The 16981-nt window shown below is 38.2% G+C and overlaps 3 protein-coding genes and 2 long non-coding RNA genes across 7 annotated transcripts; 3 read left to right on the forward strand and 2 right to left on the reverse strand.

The window, feature by feature from the left end:
* The first annotated feature begins 125 nt into the window (after positions 1–125).
* Positions 126–3424, forward strand: LOC143901840 (ionotropic receptor 75a-like). Its single transcript, XM_077414441.1, has 10 exons — positions 126–503; positions 573–757; positions 997–1305; positions 1386–1513; positions 1607–1768; positions 1837–2054; positions 2147–2361; positions 2529–2797; positions 2996–3202; positions 3293–3424. Exons 1-10 carry the CDS (start codon positions 365–367, stop codon positions 3390–3392), a joined length of 1932 nt encoding a protein of 643 aa, XP_077270567.1. The 5' UTR covers positions 126–364; the 3' UTR covers positions 3393–3424.
* LOC143901846 (uncharacterized) lies at positions 2663–16761 on the reverse strand. 2 transcript variants are annotated; one of them, XR_013258195.1, is made up of 4 exons: positions 16053–16761; positions 15816–15959; positions 15559–15736; positions 2663–2783 (listed from the first exon to the last, which is right to left on the reverse strand). It is a non-coding gene; the product is annotated as an uncharacterized LOC143901846 (long non-coding RNA). The 2 variants fall into 2 exon arrangements; XR_013258196.1 differs by lacking the exon at positions 2663–2783 and adding an exon at positions 15313–15423.
* Positions 3469–11916, forward strand: LOC143901841 (ionotropic receptor 75a). Its single transcript, XM_077414442.1, has 11 exons — positions 3469–3953; positions 4057–4160; positions 9445–9510; positions 9625–9933; positions 10022–10149; positions 10222–10383; positions 10466–10677; positions 10748–10962; positions 11054–11325; positions 11394–11600; positions 11665–11916. The coding sequence occupies exons 1-11, from the start codon at positions 3788–3790 to the stop codon at positions 11747–11749; spliced, it is 1926 nt and encodes a 641-aa protein (XP_077270568.1). The 5' UTR covers positions 3469–3787; the 3' UTR covers positions 11750–11916.
* On the reverse strand, positions 4502–8020 carry LOC143901845 (uncharacterized). 2 transcript variants are annotated; one of them, XR_013258193.1, is made up of 3 exons: positions 7804–8020; positions 7589–7699; positions 4502–7335 (listed from the first exon to the last, which is right to left on the reverse strand). It is a non-coding gene; the product is annotated as an uncharacterized LOC143901845 (long non-coding RNA). The 2 variants fall into 2 exon arrangements; XR_013258194.1 differs by having other exon boundaries at positions 4502–7323; positions 7804–8018.
* LOC143901839 (ionotropic receptor 75a-like) lies at positions 12029–15552 on the forward strand. The gene is made up of 9 exons (XM_077414439.1): positions 12029–12718; positions 12809–12975; positions 13063–13371; positions 13437–13564; positions 13642–13803; positions 13912–14120; positions 14191–14405; positions 14482–14750; positions 14832–15552. Exons 1-9 carry the CDS (start codon positions 12580–12582, stop codon positions 15178–15180), a joined length of 1947 nt encoding a protein of 648 aa, XP_077270565.1. The 5' UTR covers positions 12029–12579; the 3' UTR covers positions 15181–15552.
* Positions 16762–16981: the final 220 nt, after the last annotated feature.

The raw sequence follows: 16981 nt of genomic DNA on the forward strand, positions 1-16981 counted from the left end.
TTTATAACCATGACATTTTTCAATCTTGACAAATTTCCTGTGATCTTTTCGATAAAACTCCTGAAATTTTTTCCTTGCTCTCGGTCTCTCAAAAATCCGAAAATCCCGAAACAAAATCGCTGAATAGCGATGAGAAATACGGAGAAATAAATGCAATAAAATAATAACTAGAAGTCGTATGAGGTAGATTGTGAATCAATCGAAGGAATTAATATTTCAAGTCATGAAAGTCATGCTTAAAATCAAACATTCATAAGGGACTTGCGCTTTGAATATTTCATGATGCGGCGAACGTAGCCTTTGGAACTACTTTATTCTCCTTCAAGCTCCTGGTAATCTCTGTGTAATCCGTATAATTTGAGAAATGCCTCATGGAAGTTGGAAGTTACTGTTTCTGTCGCGTCTATTGCTCGTTTGCGCAAACGACAACTTCATGGCCCGAGACTTTTTTCTGTATAAAGACGTGTCCCACGTCGTCGGGTTTTCTTGCGGTGGTCTCGAAAGTGCGTAATAATATTTAGATGATTGAAATGACTCATGTATGGTTATTACAAGCTTCTCCCGTGGGACAGGCGACGTGAAATTCGCGAGGACATTCAACGAAGTCTTTGTACTCACGTCGATATGGAGCCTCGGATCCGTGAATGCATCATCGATACGTATTATTAGGAAGTTTTTACAAAACAACAATCGCAATTTAGGTGTTTACTTGGACGCGCGATGCGACGGTCCCAATTACAACATGATATATGCCGAGGTAAAAGACGCTCTTCCAAAATATTCTTATATAGCATCTACATTAATTGTATATAGAGTAGTCTCTATACAATTATAAGAATGTATATAATATAATGTAAGAATAAAAAAGTAATATATGTGAAAATGCAATCGGAGGAGGGGAGAAACATCAGGCAAGGGTCAAGAAAGATAACAAAGCCGGTAGATGTTGAAGCAGCAATGGCAAAGTTCTTGGGTATTAATCTCTTTTTATTTAAGGCTGCAAAATCTTCCTTGTTCGACGACATGCATAAATGGCTGATTTTGGGACGAAAATTGAAAGACACCGTGAGTTTGTTACACGACGACGCTTTTAGTGTAGTGACCGACATTACGGTTGCTGTAGAGACCGAGGCCGGTTTCGATTTGTACGACGTGTATAATCCTTGCAAAGCACGCGGTGGCACCTTGAACGTAACCGTTTTGGGTTACTGGACTGAGAAGTCCGGGGTGGCGATCAGATTGAAGCAACCAAAGTACGAGAGGAGATCCAATTTGCACGGTATGAGGCTCAAAGTGGGAGTCTTAGTAAGTATACCTAAACGATTAGTTCTCAGCTAGTAAGTCACGGCAAATGGTGATTAATTCATTATCCGGAAATCTCGTAGCTGCCGCGTAGGTTCTACAATTTGTCCACGGAGGATATCGTGCTGGATCAGGACATGAAAGCGAAATACGGTCGGTCCCAATTCCTGTACACGATCTTGCTGCACATGGCCAATCTCTTTAACTTCACGTAAGAATCTTTTGGAACGGGCAAATTTCTCTCGCGTATTTCTCTTTTTTTTTCCAAGTATGAAAATATCTTTTTATAATTATTTTAATTAAGTATAGAAATCGTGGAAGTGGATCCGAGAAAGCGGCAGGACAATTCCGCGCCGATGTTCGTCGCTTTTCAAAAGAAAACTGTAGACATCTCGGCCAGTCCAATCGTGATGAAGGCGGAAAGATTACGTTCAGGAGATATTATCGGTCCAGTATGGCCAATGCGGTACGTAATTTCGTGATGCGCGATAACGAAATGCTGATCGATGTTACGAACGAATTGTTTCTACGCAGATCGTGCTTCTTGTTCCGAACGATATCCTCAGCGAACATGAAGACGAAGCAATTTTTGCGACCGTTGAATATCAAGGTCTGGTACGTGATACTCTCCACGATAATAATCGCTGCGTCCATCCTGGTAATATTGATCGTCAAACAGGAAGGGATTCACAGCATGTCAGAGGGCTACAACATTTCTATTCTTCTTACAATAGGCGCTATTTCCCAGCAAGGTACAGCTTCTTCGTTAATTTTCTAATCAACTTTTTAGTCAAATAACGCATTGGCAATGAAAAGCTGTCGGTATTAATTTTCACTTTCACAGGTTCCATGTTCGTTCCGGTGCATTACGCAGGTCGCATAGCATTCATACACATCATGCTTTTCAGCGTGTTAATCCTGAACTATTATTCGGCGAGCATCGTGTCCGACCGATTAAAAAACGTAGGCGTGAAGATGAATGACTCGTTGATCAGTTTGGCAGACAGTAATATGAAAGTAGCAGCCGAGCCAACGCCGTACGTTCGTTCTTTTCTACAGGTAGATGCTTTTACAGCATTTTTAGCACGCTGCTCATTGGCCAATGATTAATTTGATAAGAGCTGCAATAATTATATATAATAAAAAAATCATACATCATTTTATTCAAAAGATGTTATTTTTTTTATTGCATCGGCGTATCTCTCGTCTCGTCTTTTTGCTAAAAGACCCCGGAGAAAGAGGTACGGTATTTTAACGCGAAACGATGGGACAAACTACCGGAATCCAAGCGTTATCTGCCACTAGCGGAGGGCCTGGATCGCGTGGCTAAGGGCGGCCTGGCTTATCACACATCGATCGAATCCGCGTATCCGTACATCGAGCGGCACTTCTATCCGCGAATGATATGCGAGCTGACGGAGGTCCATCTTTTTCGTGCGGTTCTCGCTCTTTGGGGCAGATACAAGAGCCCGTTCACTCCGCTATTGAGAATCGGGTAGGAAAATACGCAATTAATTGACGTTTAAAATTAATATCTATTACCGTATTGTAATTACTATTAAAATAGTTATTTCTAAAGTGCTATACTTATCGCTGTATTACAGCGACTAAATAGACACCTACGCAATACCTCATTTAAATTTTAATTCTTCAAGCAATAAGGAAATTATTATTCCAATGTTTATTATTGCAGCTTGACCAAGATATATGATATGGGCTTACGCAAGCGACAGCTGAAATTCTGGTCAGCAAGAAGACCGTTTTGTTCGAAAAATATGCTAGTCGCAGAACCGCTGTCGATCCAGGAAGCTACGCCCATTTTTCTGTTTATTAGCATCGCCATCACGCTATCTCTTATAATATGCATAATGGAGAACTTTGTCTACTGGATATGGCCGCGGTAACGATCAGTGTTAAAAAGCTGAAAAGTTGAAAGAATAGCGAACTCGAAATTTTCTATTTGATCGTTTGGTCGGTTTTTTTTTTACAGATTATCAGCATCTGATGCAAACGGGCTATGGAAGAAACTATGTTTTCCGACAATGACAAAGACCACACCTATTTCGCGGGACGTGCTCTCGAGCGAATAACCAAATAATAATTTCTAGATGCCATTCTGACGCTTGTTTAATTAGATTTTATCACAGATAGCTTGTGTGTTATATTCATTAGATGTTCGCGCAAATAATTAATCATGCACCATTGTGTGCGATTTGCTGTAGCTCGACCAGTGACACGTTTGCTAGTTCTTATTCCCCGACGGAATGTCATAGCGGTGGAACGATAAATAAACGATAAGACGTACGATTTCAAGATATCACATTTAATATCGTATTGATGCTGAAAAATTCAAAAGCATGTCGCAACCGACAAACTCAATCGAACTGTATTTCTTTTTCCATTATCTCTTTCGTTTATTCGTATTCATGCGTGCAGGCTCAACGTTACATAAAATCCGCATACCATTTACTTTTTCCACGGCACTATGTATAATCTGAAATTAAAGCGCGGTGTAACGTATGTGGCATTCTTTTTTGTTGCATTGCAAATCTCTTGTAACGTTAACGCGAGAGACAGCGACTTTATTCGCGATTATTTTGTAACCAAGGCAGTGCGGAATGTCGTGGGGTTCTCTTGCGGAGATTTCACGAGTAGGTGAAGAGCTTTCAAAATAGCAATTATTTAATAAAAGCATAAGATTCATAAATGATTCTTAGCAACGATTTTGGTGCGTGTCTTCTCATTTCATTGCAGGTGATTTTTATTTCTTGAAGTCGTTAAGCAGAGCCGGTATATACACGATTATCCGGAAATACGATACGGATATTAACATACGACGATTCTTGACCACTGACGCCTGCCCAATCAGCAAAATAATATTTAAAAAATGTTTTTAAGAAACATTTAAAAAACGTTTTTCAAACATTTTTAAAAACGTTAAAAATAATGGGATAAGTTCCCTTTTTTTCATTAAAAAAACATTTTTTTTAACGTTTAAAATAATATTATTTTAACGTTTAAAAAATATTATTTTAACGTTTAGAAAAATATTATTTTAACGTTTAGAAAAATATTATTTTAACGTTTAGAAAAATATTATTTTAAAGTTTAATAAACGTTTGTTTTAACATAAAAAAAAATGTTTTTTTAATATTTGGGAAACGTTTACATTAAAAGGATTTTTTAATAATTTTAAAAATTTGTTATAAATGATTTTTTATTACTAAATATTATTTTTTGTACATATTGTACACATGGTATATATAATATATAACAAAATAAACATTTGCAGTTCAAAATAAAATACATATAAGAAAGAAAAAAAATTTAACTTGTATTTTAAGGCATTGACAAGACCGCTGTTTGTATAACGCAATTAAAAATTGAGCAAGGTCCATAGATGGTCATAGCAAGACCTTTATGCTGAAATAATGTGTTTCATGTGTGATTTTTAAATATATTTCCTAATTCTTCGAACTGATACGCGGTTACTATCAGTCTCAACACAGCTCTTAAATTGAATCAGAAAAGTAATATCACACATTAAATTGATTGTCAAGGAGGAGTAGGAGGAGTAGGAGGAGGAGGAGGAGGAGGGGGAGGAGGGGAGGGTGGAGAAGGAGGAAGAGGGAAGGAAGGGAGGGAGGAGGAGGAGAAGAAAAAGAAGGAGAGAGAGAAGGAGAAGGAAAAGAGGGAGGGAGGAGGAGAAAGATCCAATTGATTCAATTTAAGAGCTGCGTTGAGACCGAAAGTAACACAACGCGTACACTTCGAAGAATCAGAAAATGTATTTAAAAATCACAAGAAATATTATTTTTGCACTAAGATCTTGCTATGACCGTCTAATGGACCATATGATCAATTTTTATTTGTGCTTAAAAAAAATTCTCCGCAATATTCTTGCATATACCCGGATATGTTAACAATTACTTCCGAAATCTTCCGTAGGTATTTCTACGTCGCACAAATTACACTCGCTTACTTTCATATATCAAGGGCACTCCTTGTTATATCCAAGATTAGTTGTGGGAACCGCACTTGGATATACCTCATGGAGCACAGACGTGAAGACGTGGTAAAATATACCAAAGTAAAAAATGTTTACTTTGGCAACTTGCAACTGTAAAACGCGCCACGAACATACTCATTAACTTATTTTCCAGCATTTTTTCAGAAAAGGATACAAGTCTGTAATTTAGAATATAGGCAATATATAGGTATGACTGCAATAGAGGTAAATATTATAAGATTACCACGTTCTTCAGTCTGCTCACATAACATTGCTAATCAATGTTTCTTTCTCTTCATTTTTTTTTATTTTTTTAAGCCCACTTTTTTCTAAGTTTATATACTTCTCATAAACATCATTCTTTAGAAAGAGTCAAATACAGCACGCAAATTTGTCGATTTTTAATATTAATATTAATGGACGAGTTTTCGTTTACAAGTTTTTGTATGGGTAAAATGTACGAACATCGTACATCGATCACATTTAAAGATCAGTAAGAATTTTTGGTTAGAAATAATTTTTGATTAGAATAGAATAGTTTTTAAAATTTTTATAAAATTAAAAGATTTGAACGCTTGCTTATTAGCAACTTATTAGCTTATTGACTTTTTCGAAAGCTGAATAAAATACATTTCGCAAAATAGACTCCATAAAATGGATCTATCGACGTTTCCAATTACAACGCAGTAAGACAAAGTATTTTCTTCTTAGTCTATGTAATATTGCCAAAAGAATTTTCAAAGAATAGCCGTAAGCAAAACAGGAGAAGCTAATAGAATAAGAGCAGATTTTTCGTACTTTGTAAATGGGAACATTTCGCGGATTAGATTGTTTGGCGAAACAGTGGTTATTACACTGAACCCATTTACGTTTGTATATTAAGTAGATAATAAAATGAAAGGGGACCGTAATATTAGACTATGACGCAATCGTATGCGATTCCGATCGATCAAATTAATACACAGTGGGCGACAGATTATTTGATCAACAAGATCGCACATTAGCTTAATTCATTACAGTATCTTTGCATTAACAGTGACACAAAAAAGATCGTGTTACGTTTACCTAAATATTTCTTTTTTCATGTTATATTGACGAGTCATATTTATGGCGTACGCAATCAAGAATGTGTAAATTTTCCAGAATCGTAGAGTTGTATACGCGAAATGAATTACATTTCGTAATACGAGAAGAGAACTTGCAAAGCCCATGATAAGCTAAACTCGCGAGTATGATAGCGCATATACATTTACATTACATTTTATAAAAATGCGAAATCTGTCTCTCGATATTCAGCTGACGATGGCACCCTCTACGAAAATGGAGATTCGCAAAATATCTCGACTCGAAAGTATACTTAGAATTTGCGTCAAACTTAAGCCATGTACTCAGTGTTGCTACGAACGAAAATTACGTATATTAGTCGAAGGTTGAAACCAGCGAGCATGAACAACCATTCGTCCAGACCAACATTCTGTACACATCTGGTTCACAATGTTCAATTTGCAATTTCAGTTTTCTCTTTTTTCGTGTCAGCAGTTATCTCATTACTGTTTATCTATTATCTATAGTTTCCGTGATAAGCTCACAGTGCCTGATATTACAGCTCTAAATACATTTTAAACCACCTTTCCTCATCACCGTTAATATTTCATTCAAAAAAGATTCCCCTCAAATATGAAATAATCGAGATTCCAAAAACAATAAATTCCAAGGAAAACAGAAAATCAAATTGATAAAATTGATTTTAAAAATTAAAAAAATAAATAAAGTAACATCAATTTGGTCGACATATAATGTTTTTCTGTTCTCCTTGGGATGGTGTATTAAGTTTAAATAATATAAAAAAAATAAAATTGCACATTCAATACATAATATTATAATAGTAAGATAAATGAGTTTTTTAACCTCGGTCGCTATTTTCGTTTGCATCAAATGAGCCGTCAAGCCGTCATCATGGGCACCAATATTTTCGTTTGCAGATGAGTCGTCTTCATCTTCACCAGATATTTCTGAAATGTCATCTGCATGCAGCTTTTATAGAGCATTTAAGGCAGGATGTTTGTATATTATGGTGCATCTCCACCTGCGAGTAAAAACTCGAGAGCAAAAAGAGAGAGAGAGAGAGAGAGAGAGAGAGAGAGAGAGAGAGAGAGAGAGAGAGAGAGAGAGAGACTTTCGAGAGTCTCTCTCTCTTTCTCTCTTTTTGCTCTCGAGAGTTCTTACTCGCAGGTGGACACGCACCATTAGAATGTAAGATAAATTAATATTACTTACTCTTCTTATCTAAATATGTACTGAACGGTCGCGACCGGTCGGCGTGGAACGTGGGTCGGCGAGTCGTCGTTTGATTCTGCTCACCATGTGCATTCGACGGTATATACGTTGCTGTAAGAAATTTAATAGTTATATAGGAAATCTTTGCGGGAGGGCAATAATGATGTGACAATTAAACTTTTGAACTTTAGAACTTTATTATATCACAAACCTACCGGCACACAACAAATGGGAACGAAGAACGAAGTTGCTACACAATCTATATAAACAATACACATCCGCACGCTCCGCCATAAAGTCACCGACTGCTCGAGCTCGACACGCGCAAACACGTCACGTCCACAGAACATTAGCACGTCGCACGTTGTCGCAACTCAAGCGACCAATCAAGCGCGCCGCGAACCGACGTATGTACGCTATTAAGGCTGTTTCAAAAATATTACCCGGGTACAGACGGGTATTATATACTTCCTTTTTCTTCTAACTCAGGTGAGTTAGAAAGAGAAGAGAGTATATTATACTCGTGTGCACTCGGGTGACGTTTCCGAAAGCAGCCTAATATTTCCGGAAAAATGAAAACGGTGATTGGTCACCGCTTTGTCACTTTATTGTGTTATCGTGGAGTCCTGTGTACAGTATAATAGGAGCCGTAATTAATGCGGGGTCTACAATCATTCAGCAGAATAACTACTGCTGAGAGTGCTGAGTTGTCTTATCAACACACACTACGTTGATTTGTTGGTTCTAAAAGTAAGAACCAATCACATTCGATTGCTACTGAGCGGTTTGATAGTTTGATGCAAGTCTCAGAGTCGTAGAAACGGTCGTAAGAAAGAAATTGACCAATTAATATAACAGTTAAAAGCGTCCGACTGTGGTCAATTTCTGTCTTACGACCGCCGTTCCTGCGACTCTGATCAGACTTGCGCATTTCATTTGTAGACTCCGTCTAACTCGCTCAAGCATTCGCAAGAAATTTGCATATAAAGTTTCTCACAAATAATTACACAATTAATCGTACAAATAATAACCGTGTAAAAATTTATTAGCGTATGTTATGACGTATATAATAATAGTATTTTTATTTTTAAGCCATTATTTTAAATAAATAATTAATGTAAAATAAATGTGAAATTAATGTTTTTTAAAATTATTATTGCAAACGAATAATTAATGTGACATAAATATTAAATAAACGTTGAATAAATATTTTTTCTAAATTATTATTTTAAATAAATAAATAACGTAAAATAAATATTAAATAAATGTTGAATAAATGCGAAATAAATGTTTTTAAACATTATTATTGCAAACGAATAATTAATGTAACAAATATATATATATATATATATATATATATATATATATATTAATCAATAAATATTAAATAAATATTTTTTCAAAATCATTATTTTAAATAAATAATTATAATGTAAAATAAATATTAAATAAATGTTAAATAATTGTAAAATAAATTTTTGTAAAAAATATTATTGCAAACGAATAATTAATATGACATAAATATTAATCAATAAACGTTAAATAAATATTTTTTCGAAATTATTATTTTAAATGAATAATTAATGTAAAATAAATATTAAATAAATGTTGAATAATTGTGAAATAAATTTTTGTAAAAAATATTATTGCAAACGAATAATTAATGTGATCTAAATATTAAATAAACGTTAAATAAATATTTGTTCAAAATCATTATTTTAAATTAATAATTAATGTAAAATAAACGTTTAATAAACATTAAATAAATATTATTTGTACAATAAACTGTAACAATGTATAAATAATGAAAAAAAAATATTTAAAAAACATTTAAAAAATATTGTCTGCTGATTGGGTGGAGCTTAGGAGTCGTCGTGGATTTGCGTTGTAACAACGAAAGCGCCGTGACCATCTTCGCCGAGGTAAAGTCTTTATATAAAATTGGTTCTTATTTATTCTTATTCGCGATATTTCCAATTTTCTCATGTAAAAATAGGAAGAAAGGGAAAAGAGACTGATATTTTATATTTAATTAGACTTCGAAGTTTCGTATGTACGACTACTCGTACCACTGGTTGGTCCTGGGATCGAAGCTGAACAGCAGTGTGCCGCTTTTGAACGATAACGCTTACAGCATGACGACCGATTTCGCGCTTGCGATAACGAATGGTAGCGGTTACGATCTTTATGACGTTTTTAATCATTGCAAGTATCGCGGAGGTACGCTGAACGTGACGAAGCTGGGCTCGTGGCGACCAGAAGAAGGTCTTACCTTCACCCTGACCCAACCGTTGATCGAGAGAAGGGCTAATATGCACGGTATGACGCTGAAAATGTCGGGCGTGGTGCGTGTCACTGGATAATATGTGGCTTTATAGAAAAAAAAACCGTTTAATTGCATTATATTATTGTTATCGCATGCTCCATCATTAGATACAGTATAGGCCGAAAAACATGCGGTTGGAAGATTATATGCAGGACATTAACACCAGATCTTTGGACAGTATGCATAAATTTGTGTACGCGATGATATCTCATACTGCCGATCTCTTCAACTTTAGGTATTCTAAAACAGGCTTTCGACCTGTATTTTTAGCCGCTAATAAATTGTCCTAAAAATATCTTCTTTCTAGTGTATACGCTACGGAGATTATTTACTGGGATCGTCACAGTGTGCACGGCTTGATATTTGAGATCTTACAAGCAAATTACATCGACTTCGGCAGTAATCCTAGGATTATGGTGTCCGAGAGATTAGATTATGCCTCTCTGATCGGCGCGGCGTGGCCGATTCGGTATCGAGGTTTCGTTTTGCGTTAAGAGATCATATCAATCTCACATATCGCTTATAATGAATGTTCAATCTTTTTCTCGTAGACCCTGTTTCATGCTGCTATCCACCTCGTCGAACAACATCAAACTTGAGATTTTCTTTAAACCGTTTGCGATTCAGACTTGGTACCTGAGCGCCGTATTTATAGTGTTCTTCGTCTTCGTGATGAGAGTAATAATGAAACGCGAGGAGGCGAGCAGAGAGGAGACATATTCTGGCGCCACGGTCCTTACTATCGGTATTACCGCTCAACAAGGTAAAATAACGCCTAGAAAACGTGTCGTCTTGTTTAACGACTTATAATTTAACAATAATCTCTTTCATAGGCGCAAATTTTTTTCCTGACCACATTCCCGGCCGTATCGCTCTTCTACAGATCCTCGTGTTCAATTGGATCATGTACAACTATTACTCGGGCAGTATAGTGTCGGCTCGTTTGAGCGAACCGCTCGATATGATGGAGGATGACGTGACGGTTCTCGCGGACAGCAATCTGAAAATCGCGGCGGAAGCTGTGCCATATCTGAATTACTTTTTATACGTATGCATGTTTTCAGACACACACACGCGTTAAGATCGTAAGCGCGGAGTATTTCAGAAAGACCATACAGCGTTCGACTTTCTATTTTCAGAAACTTAGCTCAGAATCAAATTACTTCAGGAAGAAACGCTGGGATCCTCTACCAGAGTCGAAGCGATACTTGCCGATAGAGGAGGGTATGAGGCAAGTCAGCGAGGGCACCCTGGCCTATCACACGGATCCGAACACGGCGTATCCCTACATCGAAAAGACGTTCGAGCCGAGCAAGATCTGCGCATTGACGGAGATCCATCTGTTTAAACAATCCGTCATGGGCATGTACGCCAGTCACAACGGTCAATTCACCGAGATGGCGAAAATTGGGTAAGCTCTCGTTTGCTTTTCCTTTGCAACGAAGGTTTCCGTAGCATTTAAGAAATTCTTCTATCCAGGCTATCCAAGATGTTCAATACCGGGTTACGCGATCGACAGATAAAGTATTGGTCGAGCAGGAAGCCTCAATGCACGCTCGACACGTTGTCCACGAGAAGCATATCCGTATACGAGACCGCTCCGGCTTTGATTCTGTTAGCTTTCGGTGTACTCGTCGGAAGCGCAATATGCGTTGTCGAGAACATCATCTACTATCGATTCACGAGGCAAGCTAACGCTCGAGTACGTCTTAGCGTGTCGGAGAGAGTTATTATAATTTTGTGCTTGCAGAGAAGAAACGAGTGAGCTGACACGAGTAAGCAGCGGTGACGTGGAGGAGACGCCCGGCACGAGCAAACCTAATTTGTCCGCGTAAACTGTCTCTCGCCTTGGGAAATAAAATATTCACGAGTCGTTCGTGAGTTATAATTAGTTACATTCATTAGTGTCTCATTATCGTATATTTATTTCATGCGAAAGGACAGCACGCGTTACAATGTAATTTTGCCCAGCCTAAAATTTGGTCTAATAAAGTTGTGAATTCACTTTGAAGCGTAGTACAGTCTCTCGAGAAACTTTCCTATGAATACTTTCGTGGAAAACAGCCGGATAATGGATAGGAAGACAGACAAATCGATCGTTACAGACTTGAGTTCAGGTAACTGACAAAGGATAGAGACAGGAAGTGGAGAACTCTGAAATTGAAGAATGAATGGAGTCATACACGGGGTGTCTTAGGCTCACTCCGAGAATTTTTTAACACGTTGACTGTCGCATAAATTATTTAACGCAATATTCGCCTACACACACACACACACACACACACACACACACACACACACACACACACACACACACACACACACACACACACACACACACAGATCTCAAAAGCTGTTAATTAAATAAACTCTTCGTTGAAGAAGGCTCAATCCCAAATCAGTAGGAGAATCTGACGAGATAAACGACTGGAATAACGATGCACCCTGTATATGGTTCGTAGTATGTAGTCGCTGTGATTATGCTGTCATGTCAATCGACGTTGTGGATATTATAGACGATTTCGAACTCGGCAAATCATTTCTACCGGTTCAAGTCCTGCTATTATCTCGAATACGAAATTATCTTGGTTTTCCATAAAATGATGATGAAACGGAGTAGTTATAACGTCGTCGCAACTTCGTAGTTTGTGTATCCCGAGAAAGGATGCGTCCGATGTATCGCATTTTTCTCTTGCAAACGTTCCTCATCGTCGCATACGCGCAAACCAGCCGAATCATTCGAGACTATTTCGTCTATAAGAATGTGACCAGGGTGGTGGGTTTCTCCTGCGGAGATATGAATGGTGAGCCGGGCGTTTCACATATAAAAATTCTTGATAATTTCTAGAATAAAATCAGCAATTTGTTAGAGTCGAAATTTTCTTTGTGCACAGAGAATTTTCTGACGATGAAACTGCTGACCTCCGCCGGGATGGCCACGGCGATTAAACCAGCTGGATCACAAATCGATATACCGAGGTACCTCGATACCGATCGAACTCTGGGCGTGTTTGTGGACATGCGATGTCCGAATCAGAACGTCAGCGGTATTTTTGACGAAGTGAGAAATCCGTAATTCTATGAACTAGCAAAACAGAACTTTCCGGTCGGGAAACTAAACAAATAAAGGAATGATATCTGTATGTAGGGTTCAGCCCATCGCATGTACGATTACTCGTATGTCTGGCTGATCTTCGGGAGCAACTTGAACCATAGTTTGCAGAGCTTGAACGACAGTGGCTTCAGTATCGTCACGGATTTTGCGATCTTGCTACCGAACGAAACCGATTACGTCCTCTACGACGTGTACAATCACTGCAAAATGCGCGGCGGAGCGCTCAACGTTACGTGGCTGGGCAGTTGGCGCGAGGATGACGGACTCACGATCAGCTTAACTGGTTCGAAAATCTTCAGACGACGAGATTACCATGGATTGCGAGCGAAGGCAGCCGGAATTGTAAGCCTTACCTTAGTGGTGGAAAACATGTATTTTAATTACTACATAGACAATTATATTCGTAGGTGATGCACAGACCAGAGCACGTGAGTTTGATAGATTATCTGGAGGGCGACGGGCTCAAAGACACGGACAATTGGTCAAAATTTGGATACATTCTTTTCTCGAACGTCGCCGACATGTTTAACTTCACGTAATTAACTGTGACACATTTATATACCTCCGCATATATTATGTCCTGACTGCTCAAACGAAAGTGTTTGCATGTAGCATGGACCTCATCGAGCTCAACCACTGGGAGAAGAACGACAGTAATGGTCCTCTGATGAGCACCTTGAAGAGGGACGGTGCCGATTTAGCATACTATCCGAACATCCTGACGATCGAGAGATACGGATATGCGCGTGTCATTCTTCAACAATGGCCCACGCGGTAAGCAATACCCGATGAAGAAAATGTGCACATGTATAAATAACATATAACAAACGCAGATAAGATATTCCGCGCTCTTCTTTGATACGCGAGTAATTTTTCATTCAGTACCTGTTTCATGTTTCGGACCATACCGGCGACGAAGATAAAACCGTGGATAATGCTAAAGCCGTTCGCAGCAAACACGTGGTACATTATTATCGTAATAGTGGTGGTCACAATTCTTATTCTATCCTGTATACTGAAGCTGGAACGTGCCGACGATTGCAGCTGTAGCATCTCGGCGTTAATCGCCGTTGCCGCATTATGCCAGCAAGGTATACTTACGATCATGACAATACGACAGCGAAGATATATAATGCGTTCTTCTGTTATAATATCGATCAGGTTTCCCTTCTCTCTCTGATCAATCGGCGAGTCGAATCGCCCTCATTCATATCACGGTTTTCGGCCTGTTGGTATATAATTACTACGGGGCGGCGATAGTGTCGGCTAGATTGAACGAGCCCATTCAAAAGATGAATGACTCGCTGTTCTCGCTGGTGCATAGTAAGATGCAGATCGCGGCCGAGAAAATTGTCTTTTTTAATTTTCTGCTGCGGGTAAAAGCGCGTTCCAAAATAGTAATTCAATATATTTTTGAGCTCAATCGCTCTGATAAGCTTCTATTTTTGCTAGAACCAAAGACCGGATGTGCAATATTTTAAGCCCTATTGGAACGATCTACCGGAATCGAAGAGATTTATTCCCGTCGAGGAGGGCGTGGAGAGAATAAAGAAGGGGGACTTCGCTTATCACGGGGATCCGGACTCTATCTATCCAGCTATCGAACGTGAGTTCGACAAGCAGATGATATGTCAGCTAACGGAAGTTCATCTATTGCAACCCACCGAGTTGGGCCTGTGGTGCAATCTTAAAAGTCACTTTCACGAAATCTCCAAAATAGCGTGAGTGCATCATTATTGCATGTTGAATGCTGCAATTTTCAGCCTGCGAAATAAATATTAGGTCAATATTATTTAATACAGATTACTGAAAATATCCACATCGGGACTTCGCCGACGAGAGATACGTCGCCGGTCGGCCAGGAGGCCTTATTGTCCAAGCGACGAGGTCTTTGTCTCTAGTGTGACAATCTACGAAGCGGCTCCGATTTTGTTTCTTCTGCTCTTTGGCATGATAATTTCACTCATCGTATTTGGTATCGAACACTTTGTTTTCTACACGATACATTCAAAACGAGCGTCGGGTGTTACACGAGGTATTATAACAAGCATTAAACCAAGCATTAAACCAGACATTAAGCGAACCATTAAACAAGGTATTAAACAAGGTATTAAACCAGACGTAGAAAAAGGTATTAAAATTAAGAATTAAGGAAAATAAGATATTGCTAAAAGATAAAGCTCCACCTAGTTTTGCTTCTAGAAGCAAGTGGTTTCTTTCAACAGGTGCTAATGAGGAAACGATATCAGTAAAGAATAAAAATATAGGTAAAATTTCTCATAACGGGATTCTTAATTATTATATAAGTTATTTACCAGATAATCATTACATATAGGTACACGTAGTGCGAATGAACGCATTTAAATAAAGTCAAATGTCTTTTCACGATTCCTCCTTTTAAGTCCCGATACACAACGGGCGATCAGGGTAAAATAAACATACAAAATAAAGCGCATGTGTATTTCTTATTGTTAGTCGAATACTCTTATTAGTTAAATAACTACATGAATAATAAATGAAAAAACTCACCATTCTGTTACGAAAGAAATGTAGTTACTTTTTCTTCTTGGATTTCTTGTCGATGGCAGCTGGCGCCGTTCCAGTGAGATCTGCTAAACGCAGTTTCAGTTTCAACAATATCTCCACTAAATTGTGGCTTTCACACACTTCCGTCTTCCTTAGCCTTTAACTCCCGCATAAGGTTGCCCTACAATCGTGACTTAATGTAGCAAATTGAACATTAAATATTACTAAGAAAAATAGCACCGTTTTGTGATATTCAATACCTGCGTCGCGATATTGCAGATTCTAATGCCGCCACGGCATTCTCTGTTGGACGAGAAACCGATGATTCCCAATGGAGTTGTTTCACGGTCTCAGTCAAAACATAGCGTTGCGATTTAATTTTCAGGAAAAACGCTTGAACAATTCTGAAAGGAATTGTAATGAAGATAAACGTATTTAATGTAAATATAAAAATAAAAGATAAAAGAACGATACAATAATACGGGATGCAATCTTACTCTGTTTGCTCAGGTGTAGTAGTGCGGCCGAAATAGTCGAATCCGATGTCGAACCAGCGGTAATGTCAATTCACGAAGTAAGCTAGCGCTCGCGTATGCCTCAGTGTGTCAGAGAGTCATCATAATTTTGTGCTTGCAGAGAAGAAACGAGTGAGCTGCCACGAGTAAGCCGCGATGACGCGGAGGAGACCACTGATACGAGCAATCCTAATTTGTCCGCGGAAATTGTCTCACCTTGGGAAGTAAAATATTCATGAGTCGTTCGTGTGTTATGAATTGGTACATTCATTAGTGTCTCATTATCGTATCGTATATTTATTTAATGCGAAAGGGCAGCTGGCGTTACAATGTAATTTTTCTCAGTCTAATATTTGCTCTAATAAAGTTGTGAATTCACTTTGCATCGTAGAACAGTCTCGAGAAACTTTCTTATGAATACTTTCGTGGAAAACAACCGGATAATAGATAGGGGGACACGCAAATCGATCGTAACAAACTTGAGTTCAGGGTAATTGATAAAGAATAGGGACAGAAAGTGGAGAACTCCGAAATTGAAGAAGAAATTGCCGTATACGGGATGTTTCGCGGTCACTCCGCGAATTTTTTCACACGTTGACTGTCGCATAAACTATTTAACGCAATATTCGCCAACACAGAACTCGAAGGCTGTTAATTAAATAAACTGTTCGTTGCAGAAAGTTCAATCTCAAGTTAGTAGGAAAATCTCTGACGAGATGAACGACGGGAATAACGACGCACCCTGTATATGGTTTGTATCACAGTAGCCGCTGTGATTATGCTGTCATGTCAATCGACGTTGTGGATATTATGGATGACTTCGAACTCTGCAAATTGTTTCTATCGCCTCGAGTCCCGCTATTGTCTCGTATAAAAAATTATCTTGATTTTCCATAGAATGATAATGAAAC

This window comes from Temnothorax americanus, unplaced genomic scaffold, assembly GCF_048541705.1.
Source record: "Temnothorax americanus isolate GAGA-0224 unplaced genomic scaffold, ASM4854170v1 Scaffold36, whole genome shotgun sequence".
NCBI classification, from domain to species: domain Eukaryota; kingdom Metazoa; phylum Arthropoda; class Insecta; order Hymenoptera; family Formicidae; genus Temnothorax; species Temnothorax americanus.